At 48.7% G+C, this 17,508-nt stretch overlaps 1 protein-coding gene across 19 annotated transcripts in view; it reads left to right on the top strand.

Moving 5' to 3' along the window:
* msi2b (musashi RNA-binding protein 2b) overlaps positions 1-17,508 on the top strand; it is a 591,732-nt gene that overhangs the window by 142,459 nt on the left and 431,765 nt on the right. For all 19 annotated transcript variants that reach the window (XM_087977257.1, XM_043718227.2, XM_087977258.1 and 16 more), the window contains exon 6: positions 229-321. In XM_087977257.1, the coding sequence (XP_087833383.1) occupies positions 229-321 (93 nt within the window). The remainder of the gene's footprint in view (positions 1-228; positions 322-17,508) is intronic.

Raw genomic sequence — 17,508 nt, 5'->3', positions numbered from 1 at the left:
CTTGGTATTTAAGCTGTAAAATCAGATGAAAATGTTTCTTTGAATTTAAAAAGCCTTCCATTTCACCCCCTCGTGAGGATTTCCAAACTGACTGTGTTTATTCTTCTCTTCCACTCCATGGAGCACTTGTCTTTTACTGCATTTCCCGATTGGGTTATTTGCAAATTATCCAAACTGGAAAGGAAACTGAGCATCATGTTAATTTTTTTTTTGTTCCTTCTTTTTCAGATGGTCACACGAACAAAGAAAATATTTGTAGGCGGATTATCAGCGAATACAGTAGTGGATGATGTAAAGCAGTACTTCGAGCAGTTTGGCAAGGTAAGAGAACATAAGGACACTATGGAATATGCAGCATCTGAATAATTAGCTTTAATCCTCTGACAAAGACGGGGGGGTTGGGGGCTTCTTATAGCCATGGACGAGGGTTGTTGGGGGGCTGGGATTTGGAAGGGGTGATGTGCAGAGAGTGACAATTGAGTGTGCATTCCATGCGATTCTCACAAACCACGAAGAAAACCCTTCAGCACATCTATGCAGGACAGAAGGTGATCACGTTCAACAGAGCCAGCATCTACTGTGGGAGTGAGTTCCACACCTTCAACCTGCAAGACTGCATTGTCGATATGTCCAGTCAGTCACATCTCTGTTACCTGTATGCAAGTGGTGCTGTGTTAAGACAAGTGAGTTGGGATCTTAGCGAGTTTTGAGAAGATTTGTAGCTCAGGTTGAGGTTCTGGATGTAGGTTTGCTCGCTTAGCTGGAAGGCTCATTTTCAGACGTTTCATCACCATACTAGGTAACATCATCAGTGAGTCTCTGGATGAAGCACTGGTGGCGTGGCCCACTTTCTATTTATGTATTTAGGTTGCCTTGGGTTGGTGATGTCTAGGATCTGCTGGGGACAGATGGTGAGGGGGATTCTCATCCCTTGTTTCCCCGCTCTCTTCAGTTTGGCTCCGGATCCTGGTTTTGCTTCGGTACATCTTTCCTGTCTGCTTCCCATCCAACGTCACAGACAGCACCAGGACGCTCCACCATCTTCACCTCCCACATTTCCCATGGCTAACCCACCCAACCTAAACATCCCTGGACACAATGGGACAATTTTTAGTGTTGCAATCCACCCAACCTGCGCATCTTTGGACTGTGGGAGGAAAGCGGAGCACCTGGAGGAAACCCACGCAGACACGGGGAGAATGTGTAAACTCCACACAGACAACTGCCCGAGGCTGGGATTGAACTCTGGTCCCTGGCATTGTGAGGCAGCAGTGCTAACCACTGAGCTACCATGTCAGTGGGGTCAACCATTTAGGACTGGGATGGGAAGAAATGTCCTCACCCATTCACTGGAATTCACTGCCACAGAAAGCAATCAAAGCCAAAGCGTTGTATGATTTGAAGAAGCAGTTGGCTATAGCACTTGGTGCTGTTTGAATCAAAGGGTATGGGGAAAATGTGGGAACGGGCTATTGAGTTGGACGATCAACCGTGATCATACGAATGGCAGATCAGGCTCGAAGGGCCGATTGGCCTCCTTGTACTCCTAATACTGTGATGCCCTTTCTATTAAAGGTGACTAAGTAAATAGAGAGAGTCTGTTTTCTCTGGGGTGAGAGTCCAGAACAGGATGCAGGGTTTGAAAACTGGCACCAAGTCCAATTCAGGGATGATGTCTGGAAGCATTTCTTCGCACAAAGGGGAATGGAATTCTGGAACTTTCTCCCCAGAAACACTTTTGAGGCAGGAGGATCAATTGATTCTCAGCTTGATAGACTTCTTGTTCGATAACATTATATTAATGGTCGCCAAAGACGGGCAGCAGACACTAAGGTATGAAGCAGCGGTTGAGAAGTTGAATTTTCCCATCCAGTCCTCATTGTCGTAGTCCGGAGGGAATGGCGAGTGGAGGAGGCCGTCTGATTGATTCCATGACCGCAAGTGGCCCTCACCTGCCTCTTCATGAACTCCGCAAGTTATGAGCAGAACCAGGGGATCGAACCGGGAACGTTTTAGCATGAGCTCACTGAGCCACCAGGAAGCCCTCTTCCTGACATTTCTGGGGAACAAATAAGTCAGTATGGGCTTGTAACCGCAAAATGTCGGAAAGGCGATGGGGCCATGGAATTACTTTCGTCCACTGATGTGGAATGATTCAAAGGGAGAAGGGACTACTTTCTTCCACCATGCTCTGGAACATGGAATGTTCCAGAAGCTAAATGGGAAGTTTTAATTCTCTGTAGCTTCTGGAGCATGCCCTGGATAGTCTTTTGTCAGAGTGGCCTCATGTTTGTAGATTTCTGTGCTGGTGCCTTTGTTATTTGAGTTGTTGGTTTGCTAGACAATCCTGATATAGCCTCTGAAACTAACTTTGTTGTGTTTTTCAAATTGAGAGGAATATTTCTGTCCAAGATGTTACTAAAGCATAACAACTTGAAAGTACTGGTTTCAGTTCTGCGGTTGGCAGTTGTTGGGTCATACGGTGTCAGGTCAGAGCTGAGTTAATTTATAGTGGGTCTGGGGAAGTCTGCTTCCTTCTTGCAACTGAACGCTGTGAAGAGCCAGCTCACCGAAACACCTAACCACCTGTTGTAGTAGCACGCCCTCACCGTTTCTGTTTACGTAGCAAATGATTGATTGATTGTTTATTTTACAAGCCTCCGCACTCTTTCAGGTCTGTGGCAAACTCTGGTGTTAACTGCCCTGCCTCACCTTAAGAAGGAAAGATATGTAAGAAAGTATTTGTGCCCTGAGTAGAAACTCCTCAGCACTGTGAGGTACCTGAACCACAATGCCTGCAGTCTCCCAATTGACCTTCCCAGGACCTGAGCCCGAGATGGGGACAACGACTCACCTTTGACCCAACCTGATGTTAGAACGCCTGAACTTAGGAACAGGAGGAAGGCCGTTCAGCCCCGCGAGCCTGTTCCACCTTTCAGTGAGATCATGGCTAATCTGTGGCCTAACTCCTAACTCTGCCTTGGGCATGTAACCCTTAATACTCTTGCTCAATAAAAATTCATCTTTCTCAGATTTAAAATTAATAATTGATCCAGTGTCCACTGAAGTTTGTGGAAGAGAGTTCCAAACCCCTCCCACCCTTTGTGTGTCCAAGTGCCTCCGATAGTCCCTAATTCGTGTTAAAGTTGTCTGGCTCATTCTCAAACCGTGTGCACTGGTTTTAGAGTCCCTAACTGGTTGGAGTAGTTTATACTTACCTAGCCTGTCTTTTTCTGTTAATATCATGGAGTCTTCGATCAGATCACCCCTTGACCTTCTGAACTCGAGGGAAAAACAGGCTTCGTGTAGTTTTAGGGACTGGCACATCCCAACAGGTAACAGATTTGGGAAAAGGAAGAGTCCTGCAGAGCCATAGAATGGCAGGGTGGTGTGTGGGACAAATTGGTCAGCTGTTTGAAAGAGGCAGCACGGGCACTATGGATCGCACGGTCTCTTTCTGTGTTGTCCAATACCGTGGTGTTTTGCTGTGAATTCGGTTTAATTCGAAGTCGCTTTCTGCATGATGCCATGCCACTCTTTTGTAAAACTGACTGTCTGCTGACTTTCCACGGATACAGCCATGGGAAAGTTATTAGCCATTCACTGGAGATGTCTCTTTTTTTTTGTAGCACGTGTTCATTGCGCTCCATTCATAATACTTCACATTCTCTCAGACTCTTACAAAGAAATTGCGGGGTGGAGGGGGGTGGTTTTTTTTTGAGGTAAAAATAGACCACCAATCGTTTCACACCAGTTGCTGCCAACTTAGATCCTGAAATTCCTAGGCGTTTCCAATCATAAAACTCTACTCTTCAAAGAAGCGATTGAACTCGGACTGACCTGAGGCTGTATTTACTTAACAACGGTTAGGGTTTATGACCATAAAGGAAGGCAGCTGCACCTTGGCGGCAGAATGAGACAGCGCTATATGGTACAGCACTCTTTTCCTGGTAAGCCCCCGCCTCTCAGCAGCTCTGCTGAGATGGATAGATGATGAGAAAGCTGTTCTGTTTATAAGTTGTGCTGAAATCTATCAGACAGTGGCTTATAAAAGCTCCGTGGAGGGTTCCAGTAACACTATCACCTTGTATTTTGGTCTACTCTTGGAATTGCAGGAATGTAAAACTGCCACCTTCCATTGTGAGCTCCCTTGTGTCTTGAGTGGAGTCGTTAGAGCTGTTGCCTGACATGTTAATGCCAGACCAGAAGTCCCAGTTTTGAGTCTTTTATTTTGTGCTGAGTGGGAATGGGGGGGACACTGGTGCCCGAATCTAGGGCAGCAGCTTTGTCTGAAACCTGATGAGATTGGGTTTGGAACTATATCACACTCACGCTTTCTTCTCCTCCCTCCTCCCTCCTCCCCCTCTCTTTCCCCTCCCCCTCTCTTTCCCCTCCACTGTCAAGGAGCTATGAACCTGCATTCCAAGGCCTTTGTTCAGCAAAACTCCCTAGGACCTTACCATTAAGTGTATAAGTCCTGCTAAGATTTGCTTTCCCAAATGCAGCACCTCGCATTTATCTGAATTAAACTCCATCTGCCACTTCTCAGTCCATTGGCCCATCTGGTCCAGATCCTGTTGTAATCTGATGTAACCCTCTTCGCTGTCCACTACACCTCCAATTTTGGTGTCATCTGCAAACTTACTAACTGTACCTTTTATGCTCGCATCCAAATCATTTATGTAACTGACAAAAAGTAGAGGGCCCAGCACCAATCCTTGTGGCACTCCACTGGTCACAGGCCTCCAGTCTGAAAAACAACCCTCCACCACCATCCTCTGTCTTCTACCTTTGAGCCAGTTCTGTATCCAAATGGCTAGTTATCCCTGTATTCCATGAGACCTAACCTTGCTAATCAGTCTCCCATGGGGAACTTGGCGAACGCCTTACTGAAGTCCATATAGATCACAACTACCGCCGTGCCCTCATCAATCTTCTTTGTTAACCTTTTCAAAAAACTCAATCAAGTTTGTGAGACATGATTTCCCACACAAAGCCATGTTGACTATTCCTAATCGGTCCTTGCCTTTCCAAATACATGTACATCCTGTCCCTCAGGATTCCCTCCAACAACTTGCCCACTACCGAGGTCAGGCTCACCGGTCTATAGTTCCCTGGCTTGTCTTTACCACCCTTCTTAAACAGTGGCACCACGTTAGCCAACCTCCAGTCTTCCGGCACCTCACCTGTGACTATCGATGATACAAATATCTCAGCAAGAGGCCCCGCAATCACTTCTCTAGCTTCCCACAGAGTTCTCGGGTACACCTGATCAGGTCTTGGGGATTTATCGACTTTTATGCATTTCAAGACATCCAGCACTTCCTCCTCTGTAATCTTGACATTTTGCAAGATGTCACTACCCATTTCCCTACTTTCTATCTTCCATATCCTTTTCCACAGTAAATACTTATGCAAAATACTCATTTAGTCTCTCCCCCATTTTCTGTGGCTCCAGTCATGTTGAATTGCAAAACGGACTTGAAGGGCCGAATGGCCGATTGTTTTCTCTGTTGTTTCTCTTTCAGTATTTGGAGCTCAGGGTTGTTTTAGAGATTTAAGAAGAAAACTTGGGGTAAGGGTTTTTTTCTGATCCCTGCATGTAGTGACATTGTACGTGAGCTTGCTCACCATTAGTATTATAAGGTAAACTCTTAGACTGTATTAATGATATATATAACTACCTGTAGCATAGTCAAAGGATCTCTCTCCTCCTGAGGGAGTTAGACAGGTTTCCAAAATGCTGACATCCCTTGAAGGAGTTCAGTTATTAAAGCTGTGTTCTCTTCTATCTCAAGCTGCCCCCTGACCTTTAGGAGCTCGTGAATTGGAGTCAGTTGTCTGGCAAAGCCTGAAGTTATGTAGCTCTCAGTGAAGGCCACAACAGATTCTCTTCTTACCTTTTGCTTTAATTGGCAATTTCTCGAGGCTGTTTGCTGTTAACTCCATCAGTGGAGGATAGGTGACCAAACTTTGCCTCTGTAAGGGAGGGTAACTGTCTGTAATCCTGTTGGTGGATCAGTTGCCAACCCAACAGCCCAGCTGCAGTGTATCTCCATGTGCACTCACTGGGTGAACACATTACTGCTACTCTCTTATTAAATAATGCCGAGTCCTCTGGAAAGCTAACTACCTCACCGCATGCAGGATACGGACGCACACAAGCTCACTGACACACACACACACTGATCTGCATGGACACGTGTGCTCACTGACATGTACAGACACGCACATTGATACGCACACATGGACAAACACACACTAACTGACACGTACGGATACACACTCGCCAACATACATGGACACATGCATGCTCACTGACATGCATGGGCACGGACATGGATATGTACACACTGACCAACTTATGCACACCAACACGCATGGACACACGCTCACCGACATGCATAGACATATGCATGCTCGCCGACTCGCATGGACGCTGATACGGATAAGCGCACACAGACGAATGCATGCACACCAACACGCACGAACACTGATGTTCACACACGGACAAACGCATGCACGCCAACACACAGGGGACACGCTCACGGACATGCATGGACACACGCTGTCCGACATGCATGGACATGCACACTATTAACAAAGGAAAGACTTATTTGTTGTACTGTAGTGCGAAGGAGGTGAGAGCTGTTGTCTCAGATGAGCTTTGTTTGGCATTTTCTTTCACAAACCGAGGGAGCAACACAACTGTATAGGCACAAGATTACTTTCTAAGATATTCTTGGGCACGTTGAGTGCATCTGTCGTGATCCTTTGACATTTTGCTTTTCCCATTGTCGGGAGGGGGGGTGTATACAGATATTTCTGGCAAGTCTATAGTTTAGTTTCTGCCCCTAGGTGTCCCTGAGATGGTCCCTTGAGGCACTGCATTCCATATGGTGTGGGTGCACCCACAGCAATGTTCCCTCTAGGCTGCACAGACATGCAGCTGCTGGAGGCACTGTGCACACCAATGCATGGCTCCTACTGCTGCCATGCACCAACTTCAGAGGTTCTGCACCGCAGGAGGGAAATTGACAGGGAATGTCAATCCAGGCTGTTATAATCTCAGCTGAATTTATTACCATGCATGTCAGATCCCAGACAGGAACCTAGCTTGATGGTCACATTTTTATTTGTTTGCATTTTAACAAAGTCACCTTTCACTTTGATGATCTACGGGCATTATCAATAGCCTTTCATCCAGAGACCCAGACAATTTTCTAGCGATCCCATGTTCAAATCGTGCCATGGCAGATGGTGGGGAATTGAGTTCAATAAAAATCTGCGATTAAGAATCTAATGCTGACCATGAAATTGTTGCTGATTGTGGGTAAAAGCCATCTGCCTCACTAATATCCTTCAGGGAAGGAAATCTGCCATCCTTACCTGGTCTGGCTGGGTATATGTGACTCCAGACCCACAGTAATGTGGTTCACTATGCGGGCAATTAATGCTGGCTCAGGATGATTTTTAAAAAAAAAAATCACTGAACCATAAAGCAACATTTGCAGCATGGCATGCTGAACAAACAGCATGGAAATGATCAATGCTAAGTGAGATCGATAAAGCGAGAGAGGGAATATTTAAAGGAGATGTGTGAGGCAAGTTTTTTTTTTAATTCAGAGAATAGTAGGTGCCTGGAATGCACAGTCCAGGGAGATTGTAGAAGCAGCTACAATAACAATGTCTAAGAGGCTTTTAGACAGACAAGTGAACAGGCAGAGAATGGAGGGATACAGACCATGTGCAGGCAGGATGGGGTTAATTTAGAATGACATCATGGTCAGCCCTGATATGGTGGACCGAAGGGCCTGATCCTGTGCTATACTGTTCTATGATCACTAATAAAACAAAAGTTTATTCCAAAAGGAATGTGGATAAAATGGAATAATCTAAACTACCTGATGAACGAGCAGTGCTCCGAAAGCTAGTGCTTCCAAATCAACCTGTTGAAGTATAATCTGGTGTTTTGTGATTTTTAACTTGGAATAATTTAAACTATCTACTTATAATAAAAATTCAAAGATTTAGGGCTATACTTTTACAATGTGTCAAAAACACTTCTTTATAAATTGAAATGAAACAAAACAGCTTTTGTATAGTACCTAAAAAAAACTCCTTGTACAGGACTTGAAGCACCAGTCCTGATATAGCACCAAAACACTCTGCTTACAAAACTCATACCAGAATCCCTCTCTCTATCACCATGCAAGGTTCATATCAACTGTGACTTCCGTGGCTCAGTGGCTAGCACTGCTGCCTCACAGCGCCAGGGGCCTGGGTTCGATTCCAACCTCTGGCCACTGTCCTTGTGGAGTTTGCACATTCTCCCTGTGTCTGTGTGGGTTTCCTCCGGGTGCTCCAGGTTCCTCTCTCAATCAGGTGAGGGGTAAATGTAGGGGAATGGGTCTGAGTGGGTTGCTCTTCGGAGGGTTAGTGTGGACTTGTTGGGCCGAAGAGCCTGCTTCCATACTGTAGGTAATCTAATCTAAACTGAACTGCAGATAGCTCTTTCCTGGAGTTGTGAACTCCCTGCTATAGGAAGGATGTTAAACTTGAAAGGGTTTAAAAAAGATTTACAATGATGTTGCCAGGATTGAAGGTTTTGAGCTAAAGGCAAAGGATTAATGGACTGGGACAGTTTCCCCTGGAGCGCAGAGACTCAGGGGTGGCTGCATAGAGGTTTATAAAATCACGAGAGGCATGGATAGGGTAAATAGATAAGGTCTTTTCCCCAGGTTAGGGGGAGTCCAGAATTAAAGGGCGAGAGGGTGTAAGGTGAGAAGGGAAAGATATAAAAGGGACCTAAGAGGCAATTCTTTCACGCAGATGGTGGTGCGTGTATGGAATGAGCTGCCAGAGGAAGTGGTAGAGGCTGGTACAATTGCAACTTTTAAAAGGCATCTGATGGGTATATGAATAGGAAAGGTTTAGAGGGATATGGGTTAAGTGCTGGCAAATGAGACTGATTAAATTAGATTCGGAAATCTGGTTGGCATGGAGGGGTTGGACTAACTGGTCTGTTTCTGTGCTGTACATCTGTATGTCCTGATGTTGTACATCTGAACTTCAGTGTAAACAGCTTATTTACTACTTCCAGGTTATTATCCCAACATTTCTGGTCTCGGGCTAACACTGACTCTACAGACCAAGGTAATTGAACTCACCAAATCTAGCATTCCCCTCTCTGGATACAGCCATCCTGTTCCCAAGGTCTTCTCAGGAGTAACTGTTCCCAAATGAAATGTTTCTGTCCATTAACCATAGATATTTCACTTAAGCTTTTAAAAAAAAAAGTCCAGACCTCTGGCACAAACGATAGAGGCTCCATTGGGTCGCTGGGTTGCAAAAACATCTCAAATAAACAAAAGTCCATTAGAGCACAAAACCCATTCACTCTATAGCCAGGTTCAATCACCATGGTTACAGAAATACTTATAAATTAACTATTAACTTTAGATGTATAGAAAATCCCATTGGTTACTAACTTCAAGCCAGAAGTTTAAGCTTACAGCCACTAAAATGAACAATTACATCAGTAAATTCCATAGTTTACATCACGTGTAAAGCTAGGGGTGGGAGGATTTTGTCTTGATGATGAAGGAGCAGCAGTATTGTTCCTAGTCATGACAGTGTGCGACTCTGGGATATAGTTCCTCCAAGGAGCTCCAACCTTTGCCCTCCTGGTTTGTGGAGTTTGAGGGTTCTGCTTTGTGACCGTAGGAGAGGAAATGAATCTTTGACATTAACAGTCTTCAGGAGTACACAAGGGTCCGTTTTTGAGTTTGCTGAAGAGATAGGTTCCCGGACAGTAAAAGATTGATGGGGTTTGTGAGTAGGGTGAGCAAGGGGAATTTGATGCAGAAGATCAATTGCAACCTTATTGAATGATAGAGCAGGTTCAAGGGGCTGAATGGCCATCTCCTGCTGCTGTTTCTGGCATTTGTACAGAAGTGTTGCCAAGTACATTGTTCCACCAGCAATGCACTGGGCTTTGCATGAACAGTAAAAGATGAGTTGGACATTTCTGGGGGTGTCCTAGTCCATAGCAGCACCTATAACAAACACCATTTTTAAAAAAAATAAACCACTTGTTCATCTCTCTCAGTTTATTGGATGTTGTTAGCAGTGAAATGGCTTCCCTGTGTAACACCAGTCACAACAAATTCTACATTTGTGAGGAATGTTGAGATGTTTTGACAGAGCGATGTGTCGCTATACAAATTATAGCTGGTTTATTTCTGCCCACAGATCCAACGTCGGTTTCTCTTTTATTAAAGGAGCCGAGTGGCTCTGTTTGTTCATTCTGTGCTGTCAGACTTAGGGTAGGAGCTACATTTTTGAAATGCTTCCTCAGTCGGTTCGGCTAAAGCAGAGCTCAGATTTGTCTTTGAAATTCAGTGATGGAGACCAAGTCTTTCGCTCAGTGCTCCTCATCCACGGATGAAGTAGCAAGTGGAATAATTAGATCTGAAGGCCTCTCCTTAGTCTTTGAAATTCAGTGATGGAGACCAAGTCTTTCGCTCAGTGCTCCTCATCCACGGATGAAGTAGCAAGTGGAATAATTAGATCTGAAGGCCTCTCCCTTACTCAGTGTTTTAGCCTAATCGGCTTTGTCTGACCTCAACAAAGTGAGCTTATTCTGCTAAGCTTTAGTAACTCCTGTCTCGTCAGTTTTTTTTCAAATTCATTTTCTCTTTTATATTTCCTGCCAGAGTTTTTCTTTTTGTATAAGTCATTTCCAATCCAGTGGGTCACTACAATCACTCCTTTGTAAGGCAGCTGCCTGTGTTCCCAGGCCTCTTGTATCCTCTCTCTCTCTCTCTCTCTCTTTCTGTCGTGAACACTGTCTCTAATTACTCTCTCTCCTCCCCCTCTCTTTCTCCCCTTTCTGTCTCCCTATTTCTGCTCTCGTGCTCTCTCTCTCTTCCCCCCCCCCCCCCAGTTTCTTCCCCCCCACCACACTCCACATCCTCCCCCCACACCACTCCCCCCCCCCACACTCCTCTTCCCCACCACCCTCTCCCCACCTCCCCCCCCCCACACTCATCCCCCCCCACTCTCTTCCCCCCCCCCACTCTCTTCCCCCCCACACTCTTCCCCCCCCCACTCACTCCCCCCCCACACCTACCCCCCCCCACCCCTCCCCCCCCCACTCCAACCCCCCCCACTCCCAACCCCCCCACACCCTCCCCCCCCACTCCCTTCCCCCCCCCTCCCCAACCCCCCCCACTCCCTTCCCCCCCCCACTCCCTTCCCCCCCCCCACCCCTTCCCCCCCCCACTCCCAACCCCCCCCACTCCCATCCCCCCCACCCCTCCCCCCCACTCAACCCCCCCACCACAACCCCCCCCCACCACAACCCCCCCACCTCAACCCCCCCCACTCACTTCCCCCCCCACACTCCCCCCCCCACTCTCTTCCCCCCCCACTCTCTCCCCCCCCACTCTCTCCCCCCCCACTCTCTTCCCCCCCCACTCTCTTCCCCCCCCACTCTCTTCCCCCCCCACTCTCTTCCCCCCCACACCCCCCCCCACTCTCTTCCCCCCCACACTCTTCCCCCCCCACTCTCTTCCCCCCCCACTCTCTCCCCCCCCACTCTCTTCCCCCCCCACACTCTCCCCCCCCCACACTTCACCCCCCCACTCTCCTTCACCCCCCCACTCTCCTTCACCCCCCCACTCCAAACACCCCCCCACACTCCAATCACCCCCCCACTCCCAAACCCCCCCCACACCAAACACCCCCCCCACCCAAACACCCCCCACACCCAACACCCCCCCCCACTCAACCCCCCCCCACTCACTCCCCCCCCACACTCCCCCCCCCCCCACACACCCCCCCCCACACTCAACCCCCCCCCCACTCACTCCCCCCCCCCCACACTCCCCCCCCCACTCCTTCCCCCCCCCACACTCTTCCCCCCCCCCCCACTCTCTTCCCCCCCCCCCACTCTCTTCCCCCCCCACACACTTCCCCCCCCCCCCCCACTCTCTTCCCCCCCCCACTCTCTTCCCCCCCCCACTCTCTTCCCCCCCCCACTCTCTCCCCCCCCACACTCTCTCCCCCCCCACCTCTTCTTCCCCCCCCACTCTCTTCTTCCCCCCCCACTCTCTTCTTCCCCCCCCACTCTCTTCTTCCCCCCCCACTCTCTTCTTCCCCCCCCACCACTTCTTCCCCCCCCCACTCTCTTTTTCCCCCCCACTCTCTTTTTCCCCCCCCACTCTCTTCTCCCCCCCTCCACTCTCTTCTCCCCCCCTCCACTCTCTTCTCCCCCCTCCACTCTCTTCTCCCCCCCTCCACTCTCTTCTCCCCCCCTCCACTCTCTTCTCCCCCCCTCCACTCTCTTCTCCCCCCCCCACTCTCTTCTTCCCCCCCCACTCTCTTTCCCCCCCCACTCTCTTTCCCCCCCCACTCTCTTTCCCCCCCCACTCTCTTTTCCCCCCCACTCTCTTCCCCCCCCCACTCTCTTCCCCCCCCCCCACTCTCTTCCCCCCCCACTCTCTTCCCCCCCCACTCTCTTCCCCCCCCACTCTCTTCCCCCCCCCACTCTCTTCCCCCCCCCACTCTCTTCCCCCCCCACTCTCTTCTTCCCCCCCCCACTCTCTTCTTCCCCCCCCACTCTCTTCTTCCCCCCCCACTCTCTTCTTCCCCCCCCACTCTCTTCTCCCCCCCCCCACTCTCTTCTCCCCCCCTCCACTCTCTTCTCCCCCCCTCCACTCTCTTCTCCCCCCCTCCACTCTCTTCTCCCCCCCTCCACTCTCTTCTCCCCCCCTCCACTCTCTTCTCCCCCCCTCCACTCTCTTCTCCCCCCCTCCACTCTCTTCTCCCCCCCTCCACTCTCTTCTCCCCCCCTCCACTCTCTTCTCCCCCCCCTCCACTCTTCCCCCCCCACTCTCTTCTTCCCCCCCCACTCTCTTCTTCCCCCCCCACTCTCTTCTTCCCCCCCCACTCTCTTCTTCCCCCCCCACTCTCTTCTTCCCCCTCCACTCTCTTCTCCCCCCCTCCACTCTTCCCCCCCACTCTATTTCTCCCCCCCCGCCCCCCACTCTTTCCTCCCCCAACTTTCTTTTTTTTCTTTCCCCCCTCCCACCACCCAGTCTTTCCCCTTGGTATTCCCTCCCCCACTCTTCCCCCTACTTTTTCCCCCTCTCTCATTCCCCCCACTCTTTATTTCACTCCCTCTCTTTTTGTCTGTCTTTTTTCACCCTCTCTCTCTCTGGCTCTCTCTCGCTCTCCCCTTTCCTGACAGTAACCCTAGCTCCAACCCCTGTTGCTTTACATCTGTTTTAAATGCAGCAAGGCCTGTTCCCTCCCAGTGTCCATGAGAGGGCCTTTGATTTCATCACATGGGTGAGCAGTGGTGTGTTACTGCACATGTGAAGGTTTGAAAGGTTGGTGCCAGTCTGTACAAGGAGGAGGCTTCTTAACACTGATGAACATTCAGTTTGTGCAGGTTTGGTCAGTGCATAGTACCTATGTCTGGCTATATTACAATGTCAATGTCTTGGGAGTCAATGCGATTGAGAGATTGAACAGAGGGACTGCAGAACAGCACAAGCTGCTGCTATCACCTCCCCTGGGGGGAATCTATACAGCCTGCGTACTCTAATGTCACATGCTTGGTAGATGAATGAGAGGAGGCTATTATTGTATCTGAGGGCTGCCTGCAAATCCCCAAAGCCTTTCCACCATTTATGAGGCACAAGTCAGGAGTGTGATGGAATACTCCCCACTTCCCTGGATGGGTGCAGCTCCAACAAGACTCCAGAAGCTTGACACCATCCAGGACAAAGTTGTTACAACCTACAGCCATCCATTCCCTCTATCACTGATGTTCAGCAGCGGCAGTGTGCACTATCTACAACATACACTGCAGCAATTCACCAAGGGTCCTCAGATAGCACCTTCCATACCCTCGACCACTTCCATGTGGAAGGACAAGGAGAGCAGATACATGGGAACCCCACCATCTGCAAACTCCCCTCCAAGCCACTCATCATCCTGTCTTGGAAATATATCGCTGTCCTTTAACGTTGGGGGGTCAAAATCCTGGAGCTCCCTTCCCCCATGGCATTCTGACTGGCCGGGAGTAATGACAGCCCATGGGTTGCAGTGGTAGAAGACAGCTCACTCTCCCCGCCCCACCACCAACCATTTCCAGGATAACAGAGATGGGCAGTAATTTCTGGCTCAGCTGGTGGCACCTACATTCCATGAATGAATAAAAAGGGAAAAAAAAATCCAGGGAATCCTCATGCCTGCTTTATTTATTTATTGATGCACCATATTTAATTGGCTCATGTATGACTTGTTAACGTAACAGTCGGGGAATCCCCACCTCACTGGTCTGTGTGTGGAGCTGCAGGACGCAAAAGATTTGGACATGCTTTGTTTGTAAAACGGCTCTGATCTGAACGATATGGGAGGTTTCTCAAACTGTCACCTCCTGTTTTAACCTCCACAACATTTGGTTAATGTAAACAGTTTTAACTAAAAAGGTGGTGGGGTTGGGGGTGTGGAATTCTTTTTAACTTAGCCCAGTGAGGGACTTCCTTTCGTTTTAGCACAGAGCAGAAGCAGCACAGGTTCACTCCCACGTATCTCATCCCCATGCCTCAGACTCTTGCTGCTGCAGCTGCTATGACTGATGCAGTTTTAACACTCTTTACATGATCGCTGTAGCCCCTTTCCATTGACTGGATGTCGTCATTATCCCACGACCTTACTACCTCACGTTGACTTACTTCCTGGTAGTGGCACATTGAGCACGCTGGCCCAGGAGGCCGCGGGGATAAAAGCAGTTTTGTGAGTGTGGCCGAGTGGGCTTGGCAATCGTCTTCGCTGCTTCACCTCAAAGTCTTCATTTGGAAAAAAAAAGCCTCCTTCTTGTTAATGACAAGTAACACTTGTATCATCGAGGCTATGCGTGGGTGGCGATGACTTTTTGGTATTGTTGTTGGACTATATTTTCCAGGGACCCTGGTAATGTCCTGGAGTCCAGGTTCAAATCCCACCACAGCAGATGGGGGAGTTTGAATTCAATAAAAATCTAGTTTAGGGATGATCACAAATCAACTGTCGAGTCAGAGAAAAACCCATCTGGTTCACTAATGTCTTTTAGGGGATGGAAACTGCTGTGCTCACCTGCTCTAGCCTTCATATGACTCCAGACCCACAGCCATGTGGTTGACACTTTGGACAGTTAGGGCTGGCCTGGCCAGTGAAGTCCACATCTGGTGAATAAAAAAAGGTTCCTCCATCCTTGCTCAAAATGCATGCAAGGTTTATTTTCTAAGCGTGTGAGTTAGGTTTAAATTGGTGATGTGGAGGTGTTGGTGTTGGACACGGTCAGAAGTCACATGACACCAGGTTCTAGTCCAACAGGTTAATTTGAAATCACAAGCTTTCATCAGGTGAAGTTTAAATTCCTGATGGGATTTGAACCCATGTGCCCAGAACATTCGCCTGTGCACCTCCACTGCTAATCCCATGGCATTCCCACTATGTCAACCCCACTATGTGTAAGTACTTGAAGAGGGTTCATTTGAAGGGACACAACTGGGGGCGGGGGAGAGAAAGCTGAGTGTGGTGATCTGTTGGCACAGCTCTTTTGGAGAGTCAGTGCCAGCACAGGGGAGTGAATGGCCTCCTGTGTGACACCATGCTACAGTTGTATGAGATTTCTGTGTGTTACATAAGGGGTGTAACGGACCGAGTGGAGGACAAAGCCAGGACAGGGTGCCTCGGTTATTCCTGTGTTTCTATGAAATTGTAATGCCACCAGTGACAAGAAGAAACTTGTCCGTGTTGGTATTTTGGTGTGCGTTTTGTCTCTGTTTTTTTTTCTCTGCTGCATTTGATGGCATCCTTGGGTCTTGCTAACCTCACTAAGGCCTGTCATTGGTCCATCTTTGGACGGCTTGGAAAGTCTGATTATGGATGAAGGTCTACTGATGTCATGGGTGACAGTCCTGCAGCCCTGATAGTAATGTTACAGCCAAATTGGCTGTCAGGCATCTACTGGTCTGTAAATTGGCAAATAGATTCACACTAGTCACAAGAGCATTTATTTTCCTCTCTCTAACTCTCAATTCAAGCTTTCCTTTATTCATTTTCTTTTTATTTCCGTTTGCTGCCTGGATCTCTGAGTTATTCTAATACCTCCCATCCTGTCGAATATAGTTTACGTTCCTGGGGCGAGGTCTGTCTCCCAAAATGCAGAATTGAATAGAATTCCGACAGTGTGGAAACAGGCCATTCAGCCCATCAACCTGAAGAGTAACCCACCCAGACCCATTTCCCTCTGACTAATGCACCAAACACTATGGGCAGTTTAGCGTGACCAATTCATCTGGCCTGCACATCTTTGGACTGTGGGAGGAAACCAGAGCACCCTGAGGAAACCCACGCAGACGCGGGGAGAATGTGCAGTTGCCTGAGTCTGGAATCGAACCCGGGTCCCTGATGCTGTGAGGCAGCAGTGCTAGGCACTGAGCCACCGTGCCGCCTGAATGCTCCGGGACGGCTGAGTTTTAAAAAAAAAACTAGAAATCGGGTCGGTGTGGACTTGTTGGGCCAAATGGCCTGTTTCCACATTGTAGGGAATCTAATCTAATCTAATCTAATCATTCCATGCCTATGAGCCCGGTGTGGCACGTGAGGCAAAAAGCAGAAGGAGGAAGAGAAGGAGAGATTTCCTGTGTGGTTGTCATTTCAGATTTCAGAGCAGACCGTTGCCAGAGGGAGACCTGGAAACCTCTCCCTGTTGATTTGATGAGAGATGGAGTCGGGGGGATGGAGGTGAGGGGGGAGTGCAGGGTGGGAAGGATGTTTATTTGACGTAATCAGTATTCAGCGGTAACATCCATGAGACTGACCATCGCTTCAAAGACCCGGGATGGTGTGAGCTTCACCTGGCCTACCCACACAGGACTGAATCACCTGCCCACTCCAGGCTATGGTACCCACTAACAAGGGGAACAGGGCGTCACTGGCATACCAGCATTTTTCACAGCCCTTCTGCAGTGGGATAGTACAACTTGCAATAGTTCCTCCACCACTGAGGTCAGACTGATTGGCCTGCAGGTTCCTGGTTTATCCCTTGCTCCTATCTTGAATATCGGTGCCACATTGGCTGTGAAAGAGTTTTACAGCACAGGTTACGAGAAAGCGAGGACTGCAGATGCTGGAGATGTCCGAGTTGTTAAAGTATGGCACTGGAAAAAGCACAGCAGGTCAGGCAGCATCTGAGGACCAAGAGTCGGCACTTTGGGCATAACCTGTCCTGATTCTCTGCTCCTCAGGTGCTACCTGACCTGCTGTGCTTTTCCCAGTGCCACACTTCATTGACTCATACAGCCCAGAAACAGGCCCTTTGGTCCACATTGTCCATGCTGACTAAGTTTCTGAAGATGAATTACTCCCATTTGCCAGCATTTGGCCCATATCCTTCTAAACCCTGTCCAGATGTCTTTTTAAATGTTGTAATTATACACACCTCTA

The sequence above is a fragment of the Chiloscyllium plagiosum genome, unplaced genomic scaffold (assembly GCF_037043375.1).
Source record: "Chiloscyllium plagiosum isolate Xiang-an unplaced genomic scaffold, Cpla_swu_hap1 HiC_scaffold_31, whole genome shotgun sequence".
NCBI classification, from domain to species: Eukaryota; Metazoa; Chordata; class Chondrichthyes; order Orectolobiformes; family Hemiscylliidae; genus Chiloscyllium; species Chiloscyllium plagiosum.
The sequence above is the reverse complement of the archived record's forward strand: the minus strand, read 5'-3'. Positions and strand labels throughout refer to the sequence as shown.